Genomic DNA, 18,489 nt, shown 5'->3' with positions numbered 1-18,489 from the left:
TTAATTGCTTTCTTGATTTAGTTTTCGGAGCGCTCATTGCTAGTACACAGAACTACAACTGGTATTGGGATGTTGATGTTGCTCCCTACACTGTGTTGCATTTATTCATTAGATCTAGCAACTCTTTTGTGTACGGATTTCTTTAGGATTTTTTGCTATATAGAATGTGTGTTTTACAAATGAAGATTATTTTACTTTTTCCTTTCCATTTGGATGCCTTTTATTTTGTTCTTTTGCCTAATTGCTTTGGCTGAAATTTCAACACTGCGTGAAAGTCAAGTGGCAATCGCAAACATCCTGGCTGGTCCTTGGGCTTCTGGGAAAAGCTTTCATCCATCCACCATTGCATATAATGTGAGCTCTGGGTTTTTCATATGTCCCTATGGACTTCATCATGCTGAAAAAGCTCCCTTCTGTTCCTGGTTTGTGGAGTGTCTTTATCATGAAGCAGTGTTAGATTTTGCTAAAGGCTTTGTCTGTTGATTGAGATGAACATGTGGAGTTTTTTGTCATTGTATTAATACAGTGTGGTGTATCTTAGGGAGGAGGAGGGTTTGGAAGAGACTGGGAGAGGCAGGAACAGAGGGATGAGTTGAGGAGCTGTACCAGCCGGGGGGAAGGGTAGGGTGAGCCTCCTCCTCCTATCTTCTACCCCCTTCACGAGCTGTGCCCTCGTGGGCTGCGGGAGAAAAGCTCAGCTTCTGTTTCCCAGCCTCCAGCGCCGGGCTGTGTCCTTCCCTGCTGTCAGAGGTGAGCCTCAGGGTTGGAAGCGTTGGCTTCTTTTCCTGTGTTGAGCTGTCCTTGCATTCCTGTGATAAATCCCACTTGGTCATATAGGGTACAGTCCCCTTAATATGCGTCTGGTTTATATTTGCTAGTATGTTGTTGAGGATTTTTGCATCATTATTCATACACGATACTGATCTGTACTTTTCTTGTAGTGTCTTGTCTAGCTTTGGAGTTAAGGTAATGCTGACCTCATAGAGTTAGGAAACTTTTCCTCCTCTGTTAGCTTCTGGATGAGTTTGAAGACTGGTGTTAGTCTCCTGTATTTTAATTGGTGTTAAGATTTTGATAGAGTTTGTGGGCAGCATTGTGGCATAGTGGGTTAAGTTGCCACCTGCAGTGCTGGCATCCCATAAGGGATTTCCTGCTTGAGTCCTGGCTGCTCCACTTCTGATCCAACTCTCTGCTAATGAGCCTGGGAAAGCAGCAGAAGATGGCCCAATTGTTTGGGCCCCTGTACCCACATGGGAGATGGAAGAGCTCTCTCTTTGTCTTTCCTTCTCTCTGTCTGTAACTTGCCTTTCAAATAAATAGATACATCTTAAAAAAATTGGTAGAGTTCACCATTGGTGGTTCTGTGGTTTTCATTTTGGGGAGTTTATTATTATTATTATTATTGAGTCCCTCTCTTGTTATTGACCTGTTCCATTTTCCTATCTCTTTTTGAGGTCACCTCAATGGTTCCTATGTTTCTAGGAATTTGTCCGTTTCATCAGGTTATCCAGCTTGTTGGCCTATAATGATTTATAGCATGCTCTTACGAGCCTTGCTTTTTAGGGTCAGTGGCAGTGTCTTTACTTCATGTCTGACTTTCGTCTTCTCTCTCATTTTCGTGGTCAGGCAGACTGGAGTCCGAGCCACCTTTTGGTTTGGTGGATTCTCTCCGTTGTGCCGATGTGTGGACAGGTGTGAGGCTGAGGCCAACATCTGCACTGCGGTCTGCTGCTCCCAAAGCAGTTCAAGCTTGGGCATTTTAAAGGGGAAGCCGCCTGCCTCTCCCCCTGACGCAGCTGAACCCCGGGTTCTGGTCCGGTCGCTGGCTCCGTTCCCTTGTGTCAGTGGCTCAGAACCTGTGCCAGCGTGGTCCTGTTCCTCACCTCTGCTGGCTGTGGACGATTCCATTCCAGGGAGGGACAGCAGGCAGACACATGGCTGGTCCCTCTAAGTGTGTTTTTAAGCTGTTTGCAACGTTCTGACAGAGAGGGTGGTCGTGCCACGTGGAACACTTTCTTCTGCTGAAGAGTGTTCTGGAAGTGTCTTTGTTGGGGGGTGTGCTGTCCAGCAGGCACGGGGCGCTTGGGCTCCTGGCCAGCCTTGGGCCACGCCCTGTGTGCAGGGACACATCTGTCCCGGTTTCCCGGTCACCTTACCTTTGCATCTTAGTGGTCGTACAAAATCCCTCCTGAGGTATAAGCAGTATAACATCAGCGTCAGCCCCCTTGAGACCCCAGATGAAAACTAAAGCAAACACTAAACGTGATTAAAAGCAGCTTTGGAGACTTGAATTGTTGATGGCCTCGTATGCTTCCCCGAAGTAAAACCAGGCTGCTCGGGGCACATCCGTGGCTTCCACGCTTGCTGTCCCGAGCGCCTCCTGCATAGGCGATCTGGGCTGGCCCCAGGGAAAAGGGGAGTTTTAAATTTGCTAGCCAGTGTTATTTACACTTAAGTGCTCGCTAGAGGAAAATGTGGAAGGATTTTCCAGCTCATTTGGTGCATTTTTCTCATGGGAGTTGCCTGCTCCCAGGCCTGCCCTCCGTCCACTGGGATCTTATAGTTGTATGCATTTCTTGCGTCTTGTCACTTTCAACCCCCCTCCCCCCCAAAACAAAACAAAACCATGCAGAGGGCTGAAGATTTCCATTTGCCAGCCTTGCCTCTGTAGACGCTTGAGGATGTCTTAGGGCAAAGCCTTTGGTGCTGACTAGTGGCCTGAGGCCCGTGTCAAGGCCGTATCTGTATACCGGGCGAGCTCTCCTAGCGCTCAGTCCTTGTGCAGGTTTGCAGGGCTGGAGGAACTCAAGGGGGGCGCACTGAGGGGTCCTGGGCGCTGGAGTCGCTGGACGTGGGCCTTGCCCTGAACTCTCTGAAGCAGAGCTGAAGGTGGCTGTGGTATGGCCCAGTGGGTGGCTCCAGGCTGCCCCTGGCGAGTTCTGCCCCTCAGGGGGGCTATCGGGGTCTTCCGGGTGGCTGTGGCAGCGGCTGTGTGCCCCGCCGTGGACCACGGTCCTGGCACAGCTCTGCTCCGTCTGGCTGGGGCCCAGATGCAAGCAGGGACCCTCCCCGGGGCTTGGCAGACGGAAGGTGCCCGAGTGGGGTTGAACACCTGGTAATGGTGTGTTTGCTCCGTTTCAGCTGTGTTGGGGTGGAAGAGGAGGAGGCACCAGACATCGACATTTATCACTGCCCGAACTGCGAGAAAACCCACGGGAAGTCCACCTGTAAGTACCGTGACTGACAGGGCCACCCCTCGCCCTGGCTGCGTGCACACGGGCTCCTTGGGTCTGCACCCTGGGCCGCTGGAGCTGAAACACCATGGGTAGTGAGATGATGGTGTCAGCACCTGGGGACAGCTGCTGGCTTAGCCAAGGGTTGCGTCTGGCCTCTGGGGCCCTTCCTGACCACCCCCGCTCACGGTGGCAGCTGTGCACAGACCCCAGGGCTTCAAGGCTTGGGCAGGGGTCATACACTCAGCTTGTGGCTCGAGCCAGGGGTGTGGATGTGGTGACTGGGTGAATGGAAAGGCAGCGGCTGTGCAGGGCTCTCGGCCCGGCTGGCCGCTGCCACTCGCAGGTGGGTTCTGAGTGCCTCTGTCCTCCTGGCCTCCTCTGCAGGGACTGGACTCTTAGGGCCCCGCCTTTCCCAGTTCCCCTGCTGTGTGTGTCCCCAGGGCTTTCCCTTCCCCCATCTTTCTTGTGTGTGGTGACACCTGGGGGCTCCTGTGCTGCAAGCCGCATGCACGTGGGCTGGCGCAGCCGAAGCTTCAGGTGCAGGCGCTAGTGGGGAACAGTGCCTGGCCTGCGGGTTGAAGGCACACAGCTCTGTGTGTGTGTGTTAGTGTATGAGGTGTGTGTGTGAGCACTGAAGTTGTCCGCTGATGTGGCCCTGGCCAATTGCTGCTCCTAGCCCGGTGGCCCGAGCCCTGGGCCTGCTGAGCCAAGGGCAGGGAGCGTAGGTGTGTCTGACTCCAGCCACGGCCACTCTGCACCATTCCCTGCAAAGTGAGCCCCTTCCTGGTGCCTGGTCACAAGCCTGGGTGCAGGCAGCAGGGGAGGCCCAGCACCCCAGCTCTGTGGGCTGGCACCTCATGAAGCTGCAGCCGGGAGGCGGGGTCTCCCCACCCTGAGGACCTTGCCGCTCTCTCTTGGCCCCTCCAGGCCCTGAGCACCTAGTGCCTGGCCTGTGTCCAGCCACATGACCGCGGAGACTGCCTTTGCTCTGATCTCATCCCCTGCTCCCTGCCACGTCCTCGGCAGCCCGTCCAGTGCGCTCAGCACACGGGTGGGGGAAGGCGAGAAGGCTGATGGCCCTTCAAGGCAAGCTGGTGATGCGTCCTCTGGTGACAGCTGTGAGGCCGGAGGGCAGCGTTCTCGTGTGGTGGGGCTCTTGTGGGAGTCAGGCTGGGATTGGGTCGTGGTGGGTATGGGTGCTGAGCAGGGCTGAGCACACAGCTCTGACTTCTCCAGTGTCCCCGGGGTCTCAGAAACCCCTCACCCAGTGCTGACAACTTGCCTGCCCCAGGAAGTGTGTGTGCATCTCCCGGACCTGCCCGCCGGCAGAGGCAAGTGCAGATTCCCCTTCCGGTCTCCTACAGCCAGCACCCAGGGAACCGTGCTCTAGACCAGCAGTCAGTGGGACTGCCACGAGCAGGGCCCCAGCCTCTGCCTGGCTGTCACCTGTGTGTGGTGTGTGTACATGGGCATAGATGGGGCACTTGAATGAGTTCCTGGAAATGGAATTAAAAGATGAGTTTATTTCTGAAGAGTTTTGAAATACCTGCATAATATTTTCATGATACGCATTTTCCATGAACTTTTTGAAGACCTTGCGTTTGTGTGTGCTTGTCTGTTTTTGCCTGTGTATGTGTGTGCATGCGTGTGTGTACGGATGTTGACCATGCTGTGTGCCCTCTGGGAGTCCGACTCTTCAGTGTTAATACTGGGGAACATGGTGCTCCGTCAGGGACAAAGGTGCATGGTTCTGGCACCTTCTGCAGGGAGCCAGCACTGTGACCCGTGCCTGTTTCTGACCCCCAGCTGGATTTTGCATCATTAGGGCAGGTCACTCGTTCCACATCCCCGGAGAAGTTGCAGCCCATGGTCTGTGCCTGGGATCCCCTGGGGGCCTCAAGCCTGCCTCTGCCCTTTCTGCCCTCATGGCCCTGGCCTGGGAGGGGCTCCCAGCAGGACAGGGACCAGGATGGGAACACTGCTGACGCCCAGAGTAAGCCGTGCCTGCAGTCAGGGCCTCACGGTTCCCCTCTTCTTTAGCAAGGCCACGTCGGAAGGTTTGCAGGGCCCTGCCCCCACTGGCCTGATGTGTGTCCCTGCAGTGGCTCTGGGCTGTCACCCATGGGCGAGGCCATGGACACCACTGTTAACCTGCCTGACACAGGTCTGGCCCAGGGCCCAGGTTCTGGATGGGCGCGTGGCAGGGCTTTCTGTGTGACAAGGGTGCAGGAGGAGCGGGCACATCAGTGAGAAGTGGCTCTGTGGTATCACGGAGCACCTGATGGACCAAACTCACTTTGTGTCCCTTGGGTGTTTGCCACGTCATGCCTGGCAGGGCTGGGGTGAGACGCTGAGCATCCCCATGCTGTCCTCGGCCGCTTGGAGAGGCCACTCGACTCTTGGGGGTGAGAATCTGAAGTGCCAGCTGCCCCTCCCCCACTTCCTTTGTGTCACTGCTCAGCCTTGCACCACTGTCCCAAGGCTCAGTTTCCCCCGTGGCCCCCTGGGACAGGGCCTGCCTTGCTGGGCAATGGCAGGAGTCAGACTGTGTCCATGCCCTTCCGTTTACCTTCCATGGAGACCTTGACCTGGGGCCATGTCCCTGGCTTAGTCTCTTCGTCGATGGAGAGGAAAGAAGGGGACACAGGTGCCACAGCGAATGTCTTCGGGCACAGGCTGCTATGATGAAGTAGTGACTGTGGAGGTGGGCACCTGGGGTTGCCCCCACCCTCCTACCTCCAGGCCCCACTCTGTGGGCGGCCCTTCTCCTTCTACGCAGCCTCCGTGGCCCCTGCACTGCTTGGGGCTACCATCTCCTCTGTCTCATGGCCTCCCCTAGCTGCAGCATCACTGCCGCCCAGAGATGGGCAGGACAGTCTTTAGCTCTGCCTGAGCCATCTGCAGCCTGGGTCTCTAACTTGCCCTCCCCCCGCCCATCCCTGCATGCACTGGTGGGCCCCACAGATCACATGCGTGTCTCTGGCTCCTAGATGAGGCAGGCCCCTGTCATCGCTGCAGTCCGTGCACCTGCGGTACACTGGTCCCTCCTGATGCAGCCCAAGTCCTGCAGGACATCGGAGTGTGCAGAGCTGCTGAGGGTTAGGCGTGATCGTGGGGAGGGAGGACTCGGGCTGCTGTTGTGGACAGTGTCTTCCCTGCTTACCCTGTCACCTGGCTGCCCCGGTCCACACTTGCACACCAGGGCCAGCCCGGGGCCCTGTGTGTATGAGCCCCGAAGAGCAGGCTCCAGGGTGGCACCTGCTCGGCACCAAGCCTCTTGGTGAGCGTTTACAGATGACTTGTGAGGATGTGCTAGGAGAGAGTGGGCAACAGAAGGGTGGCTCGGTGCTGCCCGTGGCCCTGGATTGCCTGGCTCGGGTAGACACAGAGTGGGTAGAGGCATGGGATGAGCTGAGTCCGTCCCTGTGTGATGGTTCCCAGGACAGACACGTCCACCACCTCTTCCAGGCCCTCTGGGAGACCCCGTCCTTTCACAGATGACCTTTCTGTGCCCACAGTGTGTCACTCTGACACTGAGTACGGGGAGGCCTCACAGGAGCACCTAGCCCTGACTGAGTACCTGCCACCCAGGTGGCTTTGCTATGGGAAAGTGGAGCCCTCGGGCCAGTGCCGGGCTGACATACGGCCTTGGCCACTCCACACAGCTTGTGTGAGCACAGGTGGCTTTGCTATGGGAAAGTGGAGCCCTCGGGCCAGTGCTGGGCTGACATACGGCCTTGGCCACTCCACACAGCTTGTGTGAGCACAGAGATGTCCAGCAATTTGCTTGAGGCCACACAGCCAGAAGATGGTTCAGTCACCTCCAGCTTTGACACTGCGGGCCCTGGCCAGGCTTCTGTATCACTTAGTGGGTGGGAGATGGAGCCTAATGTGAAGGATCTCTGCAAACCAAAGGAGCATAATGTGAACCATCTCTGTGAACCCTCCCTACCCAGCCCCTGCCCCATCCTGAGCTGCACCAGTTGCAGATCTTGTTCAGGGACAGTGACAATTCACTGTGTGCTCTTCAGCTCCTGTTGTCCCCATAACCACCAAGACTCAGGAGAGTGGGGGCACATGGCCCTCTATCACCAAGGCCCCTGCTCTGTTGTCCCCGCCTTTCCTGGTTTGGGAAGTGCAGGTGCCACGTGGGTCCTGTCTGGCTTGGCCCTTGCATTCAGTCTGCGTGGCTCCAGGGTTTGCGTAGGTCGGGCCCAGCTGGGAGCCCCCTAGGGGAGCATCTGTCTGCCTGCACCCTCAGGTTACTCTGTCTGCCCTGAACAAGCACCTGCGTGGGTGTCAGGGAAACGGGTAGGGAGGAGACTGCCCTCCTCCCACGGGTGCTCAAAGCTAGTAGGAGTGGGAGTGCCTGCGTGTGTGCATGAGAGTTTGGGAGTGTGCCAGGGCTTACAGTGCAGTGGGGTGGGTGCATAGGTGTGCGTGTGCACATGTGCTTCTGGGTCTGGTGCCATCCAGACTCGTGGGGTGTGGAGGGGACCTGAGGCTGGGAGAGGTGGCTCCTCACCGCACTTGTGTACGGGCGTGGAGGGGGCGGGGGTGAGGAGGTGCTGTTGGGGCTGGGGAGAGGGCCTGAGGGGTGGGCGCTGGGCAGGGGCTGCACTGCAGGGTGACAAAGCTGCCTCCTGTCTCGCCCGTAGTGAAGAAGAAGCGGACCTGGCACAAGCACGGCGCGGGGCCGACGGCCGACGTGAAGCCTGTGCAGAACGGCAGCCAGCTCTTCATCAAGGAGCTGCGGAGCCGGACCTTCCCCAGGTGGGGCCCCGTCCCCCCACGCTGCGGGGTGTGCCCAGCCCTCAGCTGCGGGGGCTGCCTCTTCCAGGACAGCGAGGCGCGCCCCCCACTCCTGCAGCAGAGCCCGCTTCTCCCCTGTGTGAGCTCCTCCCAGGAAAAGGGGCACCAGTGCTGGTGACCACGCTTCCTGTGGGTAGAAGGGACCCCTGGCCACCCGGTGCGGCTGTGAGCCTGCCCGGTGTTCCCTCGTGGTTTCTCTTCTGACCCCGGCCACCTGCACCCCTGTCCTGCGTGAGGGCAGAAGCTGGGAGGACGAGCAGGCGTCCAGTGGGAAAGGGCCAGTCGGAGCAGCTGCCCGTGCCCTGGAGCGCCCTAGATGGCGTCTGTCTGTCTGAGTCTATTTCTTCTGTATTCGTGAGTGAGTGTGTGTGTGTGTGTGTGTGTGTGTGTTTGTGTGTGGTGTCACCCCCTGGCAACAGCCTTCCAAGCTGGTGGGGTTTTCTCCTGATGCTTAAATACCTCCTGCTCCCTTCTTGCTTGAGAGACTTGTGATGAGAGACCCGAGGCAGCCTTACTCTTGCCCCTCTCTGCCTAAGCTGTGTCACCCCGGCTTCTTTGCTGAGATACCGTTTACCCAGCATACGATCCACCCGTTCAGGGTGCGTGTTGCCGTGGCTTTTGGGCAGTCACAGATCTGGGCACCACTTGTAGCACGTTCCCATCACCCCCATCGCCTTTCCTCCGTCGCCCCCTCTCCCCCTTGTTCCGCAGCCCTGAGCCGCCACTCAGCTACTGTCTTATCTACAAGAAGACTCGCTGCTTCTGGGTGTTTTATTTCAGCCGAGTTATGCAGTGCGTGGCGGGCTGCCTCCAGGCAGCAGGAAGTTTGCAAGGTTCATCCGTGTGTCCGTGCGTCATCCTTTTAGCAGCTGAATAATGCGCCAGGGTGGGGACACACGCGTTCTGCTGACCCGTTCAGCAGGCGATGGGAATTTGTGTGGTTCCCCTTTGTGGCTACCCTGAGTGCACGTTCCTGTGTGCACGTGTGTGCTCGTGTTGCAGGCCCGGAGTGGCTGGTGCTGGGCGCCTCTGGCAGCCTGTTCCAAGGCAGCTGCACCGCTGTGCACCCCACCCACAGCGCGCCGGGGTTTGTTTCTTCACCCCTGCACCAGTGCTGGCTACTGCCTGGCCTTTCGATCGTGACCATCGCAGTGGATGGGAAGTGGACTTACTGTCTTTTTTTTTTTTTAATAAAGATTTATTTATTTATTGAAAAGTCAGAGCTATATATATATATATATATATATATATATATATATAGAGAGAGAGAGAGAGAGAGAGAGAGAGAGAGAGAGAGGTCTTCCATCCGCTGGTTCATCCCTAGTTGGCAGCAACAGCTAGAGCTGCGCCAATCTGAAGCCAGGAGCCAGGAGCTTCCGGGTCTCCCACATGGGTGCAGGGGCCCAAGAACTTGAGCCATCTTCCATGGCTTTCCCAGGCTGCTAGCAGGGAGCTGGGAGCCGGCGGGGAGGCAGCCTGTGTTCTTGGCCGCCGTGTTCTGGAGTGGAGACTCCATCCTCCGAGTGTGAGGTGGAGAGGGAGTGGTCTTGGTCCATGCATCCTAGATGCGTGCCTTTCTCACTGAGTTTTGTAGATTTTCTTGCATCAGCATGCCTTCATCTGCTGTGTAGTCTTGGGACCATTCCCAGCGGCTTTGAACAGCTGTTTTATGCATAATTTTCCCCACTTCCTCGTCTTGTTGCAAGTTTTTCTCTCCTCTGGCTTCTTTCAAGATACGCTGTCGTTGGTTTTTCTGCTTTTTGAACGTGGTGTACCTAGGTGTGGGGTTTCCTGTATTTCTCTTGTTTGGTGTTGTCTGAACTTCTGCAAGTGTGGATTCATGTCTGTCATTAATTTTGAAAAACTCATTTGCTATTACGTCAACTATTTCTTCTCCTTTCTCCTTTCCTTCTGATACTCCTACTGGGCACCTGTCACACCCTCTGTACATCCATGTTTCTTCCGTGTTCTTCACTCAAGCTCTCTCTCTCATAGTTTTTGCATTACAGGTTGGGGATTTCCTATATCCTCAGTCTCACTGATTCTTTCCTTGGCATGTGTCCTGTCCACTGGTGAGCCCTTTGAGGCTATTCTAATTTTCCATTATAGTTTCCATTTAAAAAATAATTGTAGCATCTCCTTTGGGTTCTTTGTTAGAGTTTCCATCTCTTTGTTTATAGTACCCATCTGTTCTTACATGTTGTTCACTTTTCCCATGAGTGCTCCTAACATTTTAAGATTTTATTTTTATTTATTTAAAAGGCAGAGTGACAGAGAGAGAGAAGAAGAGAGATCTTCCATAAAGTAGTACACTTCCCAAATGGCCTCTGTAGTTGGGCCTGGCCCAGACCAAGGCAGGAGCCAGGAACTCCATCTGGGTCTCCCACATGGGTGGCAATTACCCAGGTACTTGAACCATGCTCTGCTGCTTTTCCAGGTGCGTTAGCGGGAAGCTGGATTGGAAGTGGAACAGCCAGGACTTGAACTGGCACTCTGATATGGGATGCTGGCATTGCAAGGGGCAGCTTAACCTGCTGCAACATGATGCCAGCCCCTGCTCCTAACATATTAATCTTAATTATTTTAAATTTCCTAAGATCTGTCCATATCTGAATCTGGTTCTGCTGCCTTCTCTTTCTCTCTCTCGGAAGATTGATTTATTTATTTGAAAGGTAGTTACAGAGAGAGGAGAGATAAGACTGCTGGTTCGCTCCTCAAGTGACCATAACAGCTAGGGCTGTACCAGGTGGAAGCCAAGAACCAGGAGCTTCTTTTAGGTCTCCCACGTAGGTGCAGGGTCTCAAGCACTTGGACCATCTTCCGCTGCTTTCCTAGGCACGTTAGCAGGGAGCTGAAACAGAAGTGGAGCAGCCATGACACTAACCCACAACCATATGGGATGCTGGCACTGCAGGCCATGGCTTAACCCACTGTGCCACAGCACCGGTGCCCAATTTGTCTCTTTAGGCTGTGGTTTTCCTTGCCTTGTATTTTTTGTTAAGAGCTGGAGGTGATGGTGCCAGGTGCCAGGGCCTGAGGTAAGCAGGTATGAGGTTTTGTGTTAATCTGGCTGGGAGCTGGGCTGAGTTAAAATTGCTCCCGCTGTAGGTACGAAAGACTGCTTCCTCATAGTTTCCTTGTGTATTTTTCTCGCCTGCTCCCTGAGCATCCAATAGCATCTGTCTCGCTGCTGGCAGTTCTAACCGTGGCGGGGAGGCTGTGGGTGAGCATGTGCTGTCGACCCAGGACTGTGGTCTAATCATCTCTCCTCTTCACCTAAGACAGGACAGGGTGGGGTGCTCCTGCCGGGTGACAGCCTGGTCAAGTGGCTTCCCCGGGAAGGCAGACTTATGTTGGTGGAGAGTGTTCCCCTCCCGTGCCTGAATCAGGCGGAGGCCTTGCCCATGGGAAGCGGATGGTGGTTGTGGAGGGAGAAGCCAGGCGGTCCCAGAGAGAAGTGACCGTTGGTGTGCCTGCCCGTTGCTGCCCCTGCAGCCGCTGTCTGGGGCAGGCGGCCTCACCATGATTTTCTCCCGGATTTGGGGGCGGTTGTTTGCCTTCTGACCCCAGTTCTCTGATGAGATTAAGGGCACGGTTGGTGTTTCCTTCGTTTGGCTTGTCTCCTGTTGTGAAGGTGGGGCGGGGCCTCCGAGCTCCGCTCCCAGTGGAGATGAAAGCGGAGGGCAGGTGCCCCGCTTTAGGTTGCTGTCTTTCTGTCCACTCGTGAGGGCTGTGGGTGCCCAGCTCTCCCCGTCCTGTGTCCGGGAGACGTTGCTCTGAATGGTCTCAGTGCTTCCAGTGAAAAGTGACCAGAGATGGAAGGGTTTATTTCTGGACATCATTCTGTTTTCTTTTGTAAAATTTTATTTATTTGAGAGACAGAGCTCCCATCTGCTAGTTCCTTCTCCAGATGCCCACAGCAGCCAGGACTGGGCTGGGACCAGAGCTGTGAGAGCCAGGAACTCAGTCTGGGTCAGCCATGTGGGAGACGGAGACACAGTCACTGGAGCCGTCACCACCATTGCCTCCAGGATCCGCATTAGCTGGAAGCTGGATTCGGGGGCCAGAGAGGCTGTCAAGCCTGGGAACCCCAGTGTGGGGCAGGAGCATCTTCACCACCAGGCTAACACCTCCGCTTTGTATACCTGTCCTATCCTATCCTGTCCTGTCCTGTCCTGTCCTGTCCTATCCTCCTCTACTCTCTATATTCCTCTCAATGTCTCTTCTCACACCAGGGCTACCCGGTCTTGATTGTTGTAGTTTTGAAGTGAATTTTGAAATTGCGAAGCATCTTCCAACTTAGTTCTTTTTAAAGACTGTTTTGGTCACGGTGAGTACCTCGTTTCCATTCAGCATTCCAGGTTTGCTCTGTCAGTTTCTGGAAGAAGTCACTTGGGATTGTGATACAGTGTTTGCGCGGAGTCTGTAAGTCAGCTTTCCTCGGGTTTTGAATTCTTCCTTCCTTCCGTTTGAGTTCCGATGTGCTGAACTCGGTCCAACAGTGTTTTCTTTTCATCCCTATTCCAGAGTGCGTCTCCCTCTCCAAGATGTATCTGACGTTCTAGAGTGCAAGTTCTTTTCCTTTAACTCTTTGGAGATGCTATTTTGTTGTCTTTTGACATCTTGTGCTGCTAATGACATGTCTGTTGGCAGTCTCAGGGCTGTGTTTTTGTTTTGTCTCTGGTAAGTAATCTTTTTTTTTCTCTGCCAACATTTACGACTTTCCTCTTGTCTTTGAAGTCGTACATCTGCATTTGTTTTCGTTTATCCTGCTCAGAGCTCAGCAAGCTCCATTAATTTGAGGAGTCATATCTTAGTATTCTGAAAAATATTCCATTTTTTTTCTCTTAAGATATATTTTATTTAGTTGAAAGGCAGAGTGACAGAGAGGGAGAGGTGGAGATCTCCTCTTTTCCCAAATGGCTACAACAGGTGGAAGGGCTGGGCCAGGCTGAAGCCAGGAGCCCAGAACTCCATCTGGGTCTTCCACATGGGTAGCAGGGGCCCAAGGACTCAGGCCATTCTCTGCTGCTTTCCCAGGTGCGTTAGCCGGGAGCTGGATCCAAAGCGGAGCAGCTGGGACTCCGAACCAGAGCTCCTGTGGAATGCTGGTGTCGCAGGCAGCCGCTTACCCTGCTTGGCCCCAGCACCAGCCTCTACTTGATCTTTCACTAGCATTTCTCGCACAGTCTTTGTGTCATTTTGCACATCTTTCCCAAATTCACTACTTTTCAGCCACTACCATTTAATACATTCATTGAGTTTAAAATTTTTTTTATTTAAAAAAAATGTTTAATAGTTGTTAACAGATTCAGTTTGGTTCGTAGATATAATTCTAAGAATATGATACTCCTTTCCTCCCTCTCTTCCACCCTCTCTACCTCCACCCTCCTTCCCTTCCTTTCTTTCCTTCTGCCGTTTTGAGTTTTCGCATTTTAATCATCACATTTTCTGGGATTTCTGTAAAGTTGGTTTTGTATTGCCCAGTCTGTTCCCATATTTCCCTGTTTGCTTTTTTCCCCCCATCTTTTTGTTACCATTTTGAACGCGCTTGCTCGTGTCCATCTGAAAATCTGCTTTTCCGTGGTTCCGTGGTTCGGTCATCCTCGGTTCCTGGGACCCGCCCCGGCCCCACACCCGCTCCTGGCTTGCACAGCCTCCCTTTGGGAGGGGAGCGTTTTCAGTAGCCCCCATGCCCCCTGCCACGCCCCCGGCCCCTGTGTCCCTGCAGGAGGGTTCTGTGGTTGCCCTTTGCTGGGGCCAGGTCCCCACTCTGGGACTTGGCATGATCGGGAGCCTCACCAGCAACACCGGAGCCTGGGATCCGGTCTCCTAGCCGAGGCGTCTGCCTGTTGGGGGTCTCCTCGCCTCCCAGGCCCTGCGGGGTCTCTGTCTTTCACTGGCCCTCAGCAGTGTGCTCAGCTGTGGGTGGGGCCCTGTGCGCTCCTCCCAGGGGAGCCTGCCCCATGGTCACCAGTTCCTGTGGGACTGGTGGCTCCGGGGCCCAGGGCAGGCAGTGCCCAACCCAGTGCAGGGGAGAGGGGGCTGCTCACTGTGGGTGGCCAGGCAGCCTCTGGAGGAGGGGTGGGGACGAGAGGGCCTCCAGCATGTGGCTTCGAGTAGACTATGCTCTCCTCGGGCTCCCATGTCCGCTGGAAGATGCCAGGACATGTCCGTGCCTGTGATGGTCACTCATACCCTCCACCTGTGGGCCCCTTCTCTTCTGCCTCTGGCCCTGCAGTGGTGGCGGTGTCCAGTAGGGGGCAGGCCAGGCCCAGACACTCACCGGTCACCTCCTCTGGGGCAGTCCTATGGGGACAGGGTGGCTGGGTGGGGCGTTCCTGGAATAAAAGGGAACCTGGCCCCCTCTTGGGCCCCTTTCAGTCTTGGTAGCCCCTGCCCATGGGAACCAGGGCTGAGTGGAGCTTGGCCAGCCCTCTTGCGTGGGCAGGGGTGCGTGAGGGGCCTGCCTGCTCAGCCTATCCAGGTGGTGGGGTCAGGAGGGGTGCAGACAAGTGCAGCTCAATCTCCCCCGTGCCCTGAGGCCCCTGCCGACCTCTGATGCGTGCCTCCCCTGCAGTGCGGAAGACGTGGTGGCCCGCGTGCCGGGCGGCCAGCTCACGCTGGGCTACCTGGAGGAGCACGGCTTCACTGAGCCCATCCTGGTCCCCAAGAAAGACGGGCTGGGCCTGGCTGTCCCAGCCCCCACCTTCTACGTCAGTGACGTCGAGAACTACGTGGGTGAGTGTTGTGTGGTCCCTTCCGTGGTGTTGCATGGGGCCCGAGCTGGAGGGTGTTGGGGACACTCCTTGCCCTCTGTCCCCAGGGCCCTGGCCGTACCCCGGGGCTCTTGGATCAGGCATGTGGCCCCCTTGGTCCTGCCAGCCATGAGTTCCACCACTGCTGGGTGCCACGTGACACTGCCGTGCCTAGGATCCCAGAGCTACGAGGCCCTGTCCTGTCCTCACTGCCACACTGGGGCTGTGCTGTCCCCAGCTGCACCACCACCTCCCCCCCCCCCCCCACGCCAAGGCTGCCTCCTGGCTTCTTCTGGCCCCTGCTGAGCCCGTCAGCAGCTGCCATTGCGTGTCCTCTTGCAGCCCCCAGGACTGACACACAGGGCCTGTGTGCTTGGGGGAAGGTGACCATGTCGGATGCCGTGGGGGGAGGGCACACCCTGCATTCCCCCTGGGACTGACCCCTGCAGGCCCGGGCTCTGCAGCCCCAGTGGTTGTAGGGCTCGGGTGCTCGGGGCAGTGCCTGGGTTGTGGTAGGTGGAGCAGGAAAAACCCCGAAGAGGCAAACGCTCAGGACCCAGAGGGGACACAGGGCGGGGTCCTGTGGGCAGGTGGCTCCTCGCCCTGAGTTTGGCTCCCTTCATCCACAGCTCCCCGTGTGGGGTGCTGAAGGACCCGATGGGACCATCCCCACAAGCTGTCAGCACTTCACGTGGGAAGCAGGGGGATGGGGGCCACCTTGGAGCCGCCCGGGGGCAGGGCCAGGAAGGGCTCATCCTGGGCCGAGTGTTGATGGGGCTCTTCTCGGGGAGGGCGGGTGGCATGGCTGGAGCTGCCCAGCTGTGTGCAGACGGCGTGCCTGCTGGTCTGTTCTGTGGCTCTGGGATGCAGCAGAGGGCTCCACGGGGCTGTTGTGTGGTGCGTTCCTGCTCACCAGGCCAGCACGAGGCCAGCGCCAGGGATGACCGCTGCTGGCTGCTCAGCGCCAGGCGGTTCTCCAAGCTCCTCCCACACTGGAGCCAATTTCACCGCTTCCACAGCGGTGGGAGGTAGGGACCCGTTCTCCCTGGAGGCCGTGGGCTCCCTGTCACCCCCAGGCCCTGCCCCTCGGCTGCTGTCCTTGTAGAGTGGGGGAGGAGATGGCTCTTGGTTTTTATTGCTTTTGTGTTTTTCTCTCACCTCTTAAACATTTGTTTTGAATATGGAGCTTTTCAAACACACAGAAAATGAGGGGAATGAATGGTGAGCCCCTGTCCCATTACTGGCTGTAGACACCCCCAGCTTGTGGCTGGTTTTCTGCCAACCTCACTCTTCTGTTCCCTCTGAGGTATTTTAGAGTGGATCTCATTGCTTCCATCTTTGCACCCACGAGAACCCCAGGACACACAGCACAGTTCCATTGCTGTGGTCCACAGCCTGAGCGGCAGTTCTGGGATGGTGTCTGAGACCCGGGTTCCTCCTCCCCCGTTAACTACAAAGCGCTTTTTATATTCCGCTCTCTGGGTCCGACTGCAGGCCAGACCCACATGCTGCACCTGGCCCCTGGGTCTGCTGGGCGCGGGGTTGGGGGTGCTGAATAATTCCCCACATCCAGGGGGGAGGGAGCATCTGTGTGTGAGGACAGGGACAGCCGCAGCACCTGCCGCCACCTCTCGTGACCCGGCCCCATCTGCACACGGGAATCCCAGTGGCCTCTTGCCTTGCTGAGCCCGCCCGCCCCTCAGCTGATCACGAATCCACTTGCATATTCCAAGTGTAGACACATTGGGCATGTTTTATATTTACTGTCTGCCTGAAGTCCAAGCTGACCAAGCATCTGGATCTATATTTGCTGACCTGGCCACCTGTGCAGGTGGCAGATGGCCACCCTCAGCTCTGTCCAGCTGGGAGAGTTGGGAAGGGGACAGACGTTAGCACCCACGGTCTCAGGTCCAACAGCCGGCAGCCAGTGCCTCATGTGAGGGCAGCAGAGGGTGTGCATCTGCTCCACGGGTCCCGGCCTCGATGGGCCACCTTGCTGGGCACTCAGCCCCACCCCCATGCCCCCACCTCCCCAGGGCCGGAGCGGAGCGTGGACGTGACGGACGTCACCAAGCAGAAGGATTGCAAGATGAAGCTGAAGGAGTTCGTGGACTACTACTATAGCACCAGCCGCAAGCGTGTGCTCAATGTCACCAACCTCGAGTTCTCCGACACCAGGTGCGGGCGCTGTGGGCCAGGGATCGGGGGCAGCCGTCCCTGGGAGCGGGCGGAGAAGCTCCGGTCACGGTCTTGGGAGTGACATACCGGGCCTGGCACCCCGCCGTCTGTTGCTTCTCTCCTCTGACAGAGTATGAGAGTGATGCAGAGGTGGGGAGCCCCCCGCCCGTGCCCTCCCCCTCCGCGGGGAGAGCCATTCCTTCCAGCAGGCATACACTCAGGGCGCACATGCTCACACCCACACCACACGCCCCTGCGGTGCCCATGGCATCCTCACACGTGTGTGCAGCCCCTCTCATGGGCTCCCAGCGGCCGCTGCCCTGCACCTGCCCCCCGCCCCAGGCCCGGCTCCTCTGGCCCCCTTGCTTAGGCAATGAGGTCCCCGCACAGATGTGCCCTGGCAGTCTCGCCCCACGAGGCCCAGGTGCTGCCATCAGCACCTAGTCGCCAGGGTCGGGGCAGCCTTGGTCAGGTGGGTGGGATCCCAGCTGCTTCTGGTGACAGTGCTGCCAGCTCTGCCCTTGTCCCCAGGATTCTGTACCCTCCTCCTGGGGCCTTCAGCTTCGCCACGGTCAGGCCCCTTCCCCTGCGGTCTGCTTCAGATCTCTAGATGGAAGGTGTGTGTTGGAGATTGAGACATTTTGTGTCTTCCAGAAAGCACATGTGAGGCTGGGAAAAATACAGGGAGGGTCAAAAACCACACTGAGAGAATGCAGAAGTACACCAGAAGCCATGGAAACTCTATCTGGACATGGGGTTTTGCTTGAGCTTCCTGATAGCAGAGGCAAAAAGGGAGATGGGCTGGTACCAGAGGAAGCAGCCTCCTGTGTGTTCCTCTTAAGAAAAGTCTCCTCCAGGGCACCAAAGAACCCTGGGAGGTTGTGTCGCCGCCTGCTTCATTTATGCCCCGGCCGGAAGGGTCCTCACAGAGGGGCGGAGCAAGGGGCAGATGGTGCTTGGCCCTGGAGTTCCCTCGTGAGCCCCGCAGGATCTTGCCTTTGCTTCCCTTGACCCCAGCCCAGTCCAGGTGCCACGGCAGGTGGTGAGCCGCTTCCATACTGGGTCACTCGTGCAGGTGTGGGCTGGGGCTGGTGGGCCAGCCCTGGCACCTGTTCCGCTCTGTTCGCTAGCTACTGAGTGTGGTCTCCACCTCCTCAGCGAGTCGTCCCCAAGATGTCACCTAGACTGCCACGTTCAGCCAAGGTGCTGCCCGGGGCAGCTCTCAGTGACCCCCAGACCACAGCGTGCCTGCCGTGCAGGTACCCGTCACACGGGATGCCAACTTGGGAGGGTCTGGCTCTGCACCTCACTTTGCCAAGCCGAGGAATCCAGGCAGTCGGGGGCCGTGTCGGCAGATGGGACGGCCAGTCCCTGTGGTGTGCGGGGTGTGAACGCCTGATCAGACCTGAGTCTCAGGCCCGGGCTGCGGGAGCAGGGGCCATGTTCTGTGCACAGGGCTGCTGTCCTTTGGCCAAGGACCCTCTCCCTTGCACAGTGGCCCACCC

General features: G+C 56.8%; 1 protein-coding gene across 2 annotated transcripts in view; it reads left to right on the top strand.

The window, feature by feature from the left end:
* The window catches only part of PHF2 (PHD finger protein 2), an 87,844-nt gene that overhangs the window by 45,706 nt on the left and 23,649 nt on the right, over positions 1–18,489 (top strand). For both annotated transcript variants that reach the window (XM_051846981.3, XM_051846983.3), the window contains exons 2-5: positions 3,142–3,227; positions 7,895–8,009; positions 14,629–14,789; positions 16,843–16,984. In XM_051846981.3, the coding sequence (XP_051702941.3) occupies positions 3,142–3,227; positions 7,895–8,009; positions 14,629–14,789; positions 16,843–16,984 (504 nt within the window). The remainder of the gene's footprint in view (positions 1–3,141; positions 3,228–7,894; positions 8,010–14,628; positions 14,790–16,842; positions 16,985–18,489) is intronic.

The sequence above is a fragment of the Oryctolagus cuniculus genome, chromosome 1, assembly GCF_051225735.1.
Source record: "Oryctolagus cuniculus isolate XC-2025 breed Fujian yellow rabbit chromosome 1, ASM5122573v1, whole genome shotgun sequence".
NCBI lineage: Eukaryota > Metazoa > Chordata > Mammalia > Lagomorpha > Leporidae > Oryctolagus > Oryctolagus cuniculus.
This window is presented reverse-complemented; position numbering and strand designations above follow the sequence as displayed.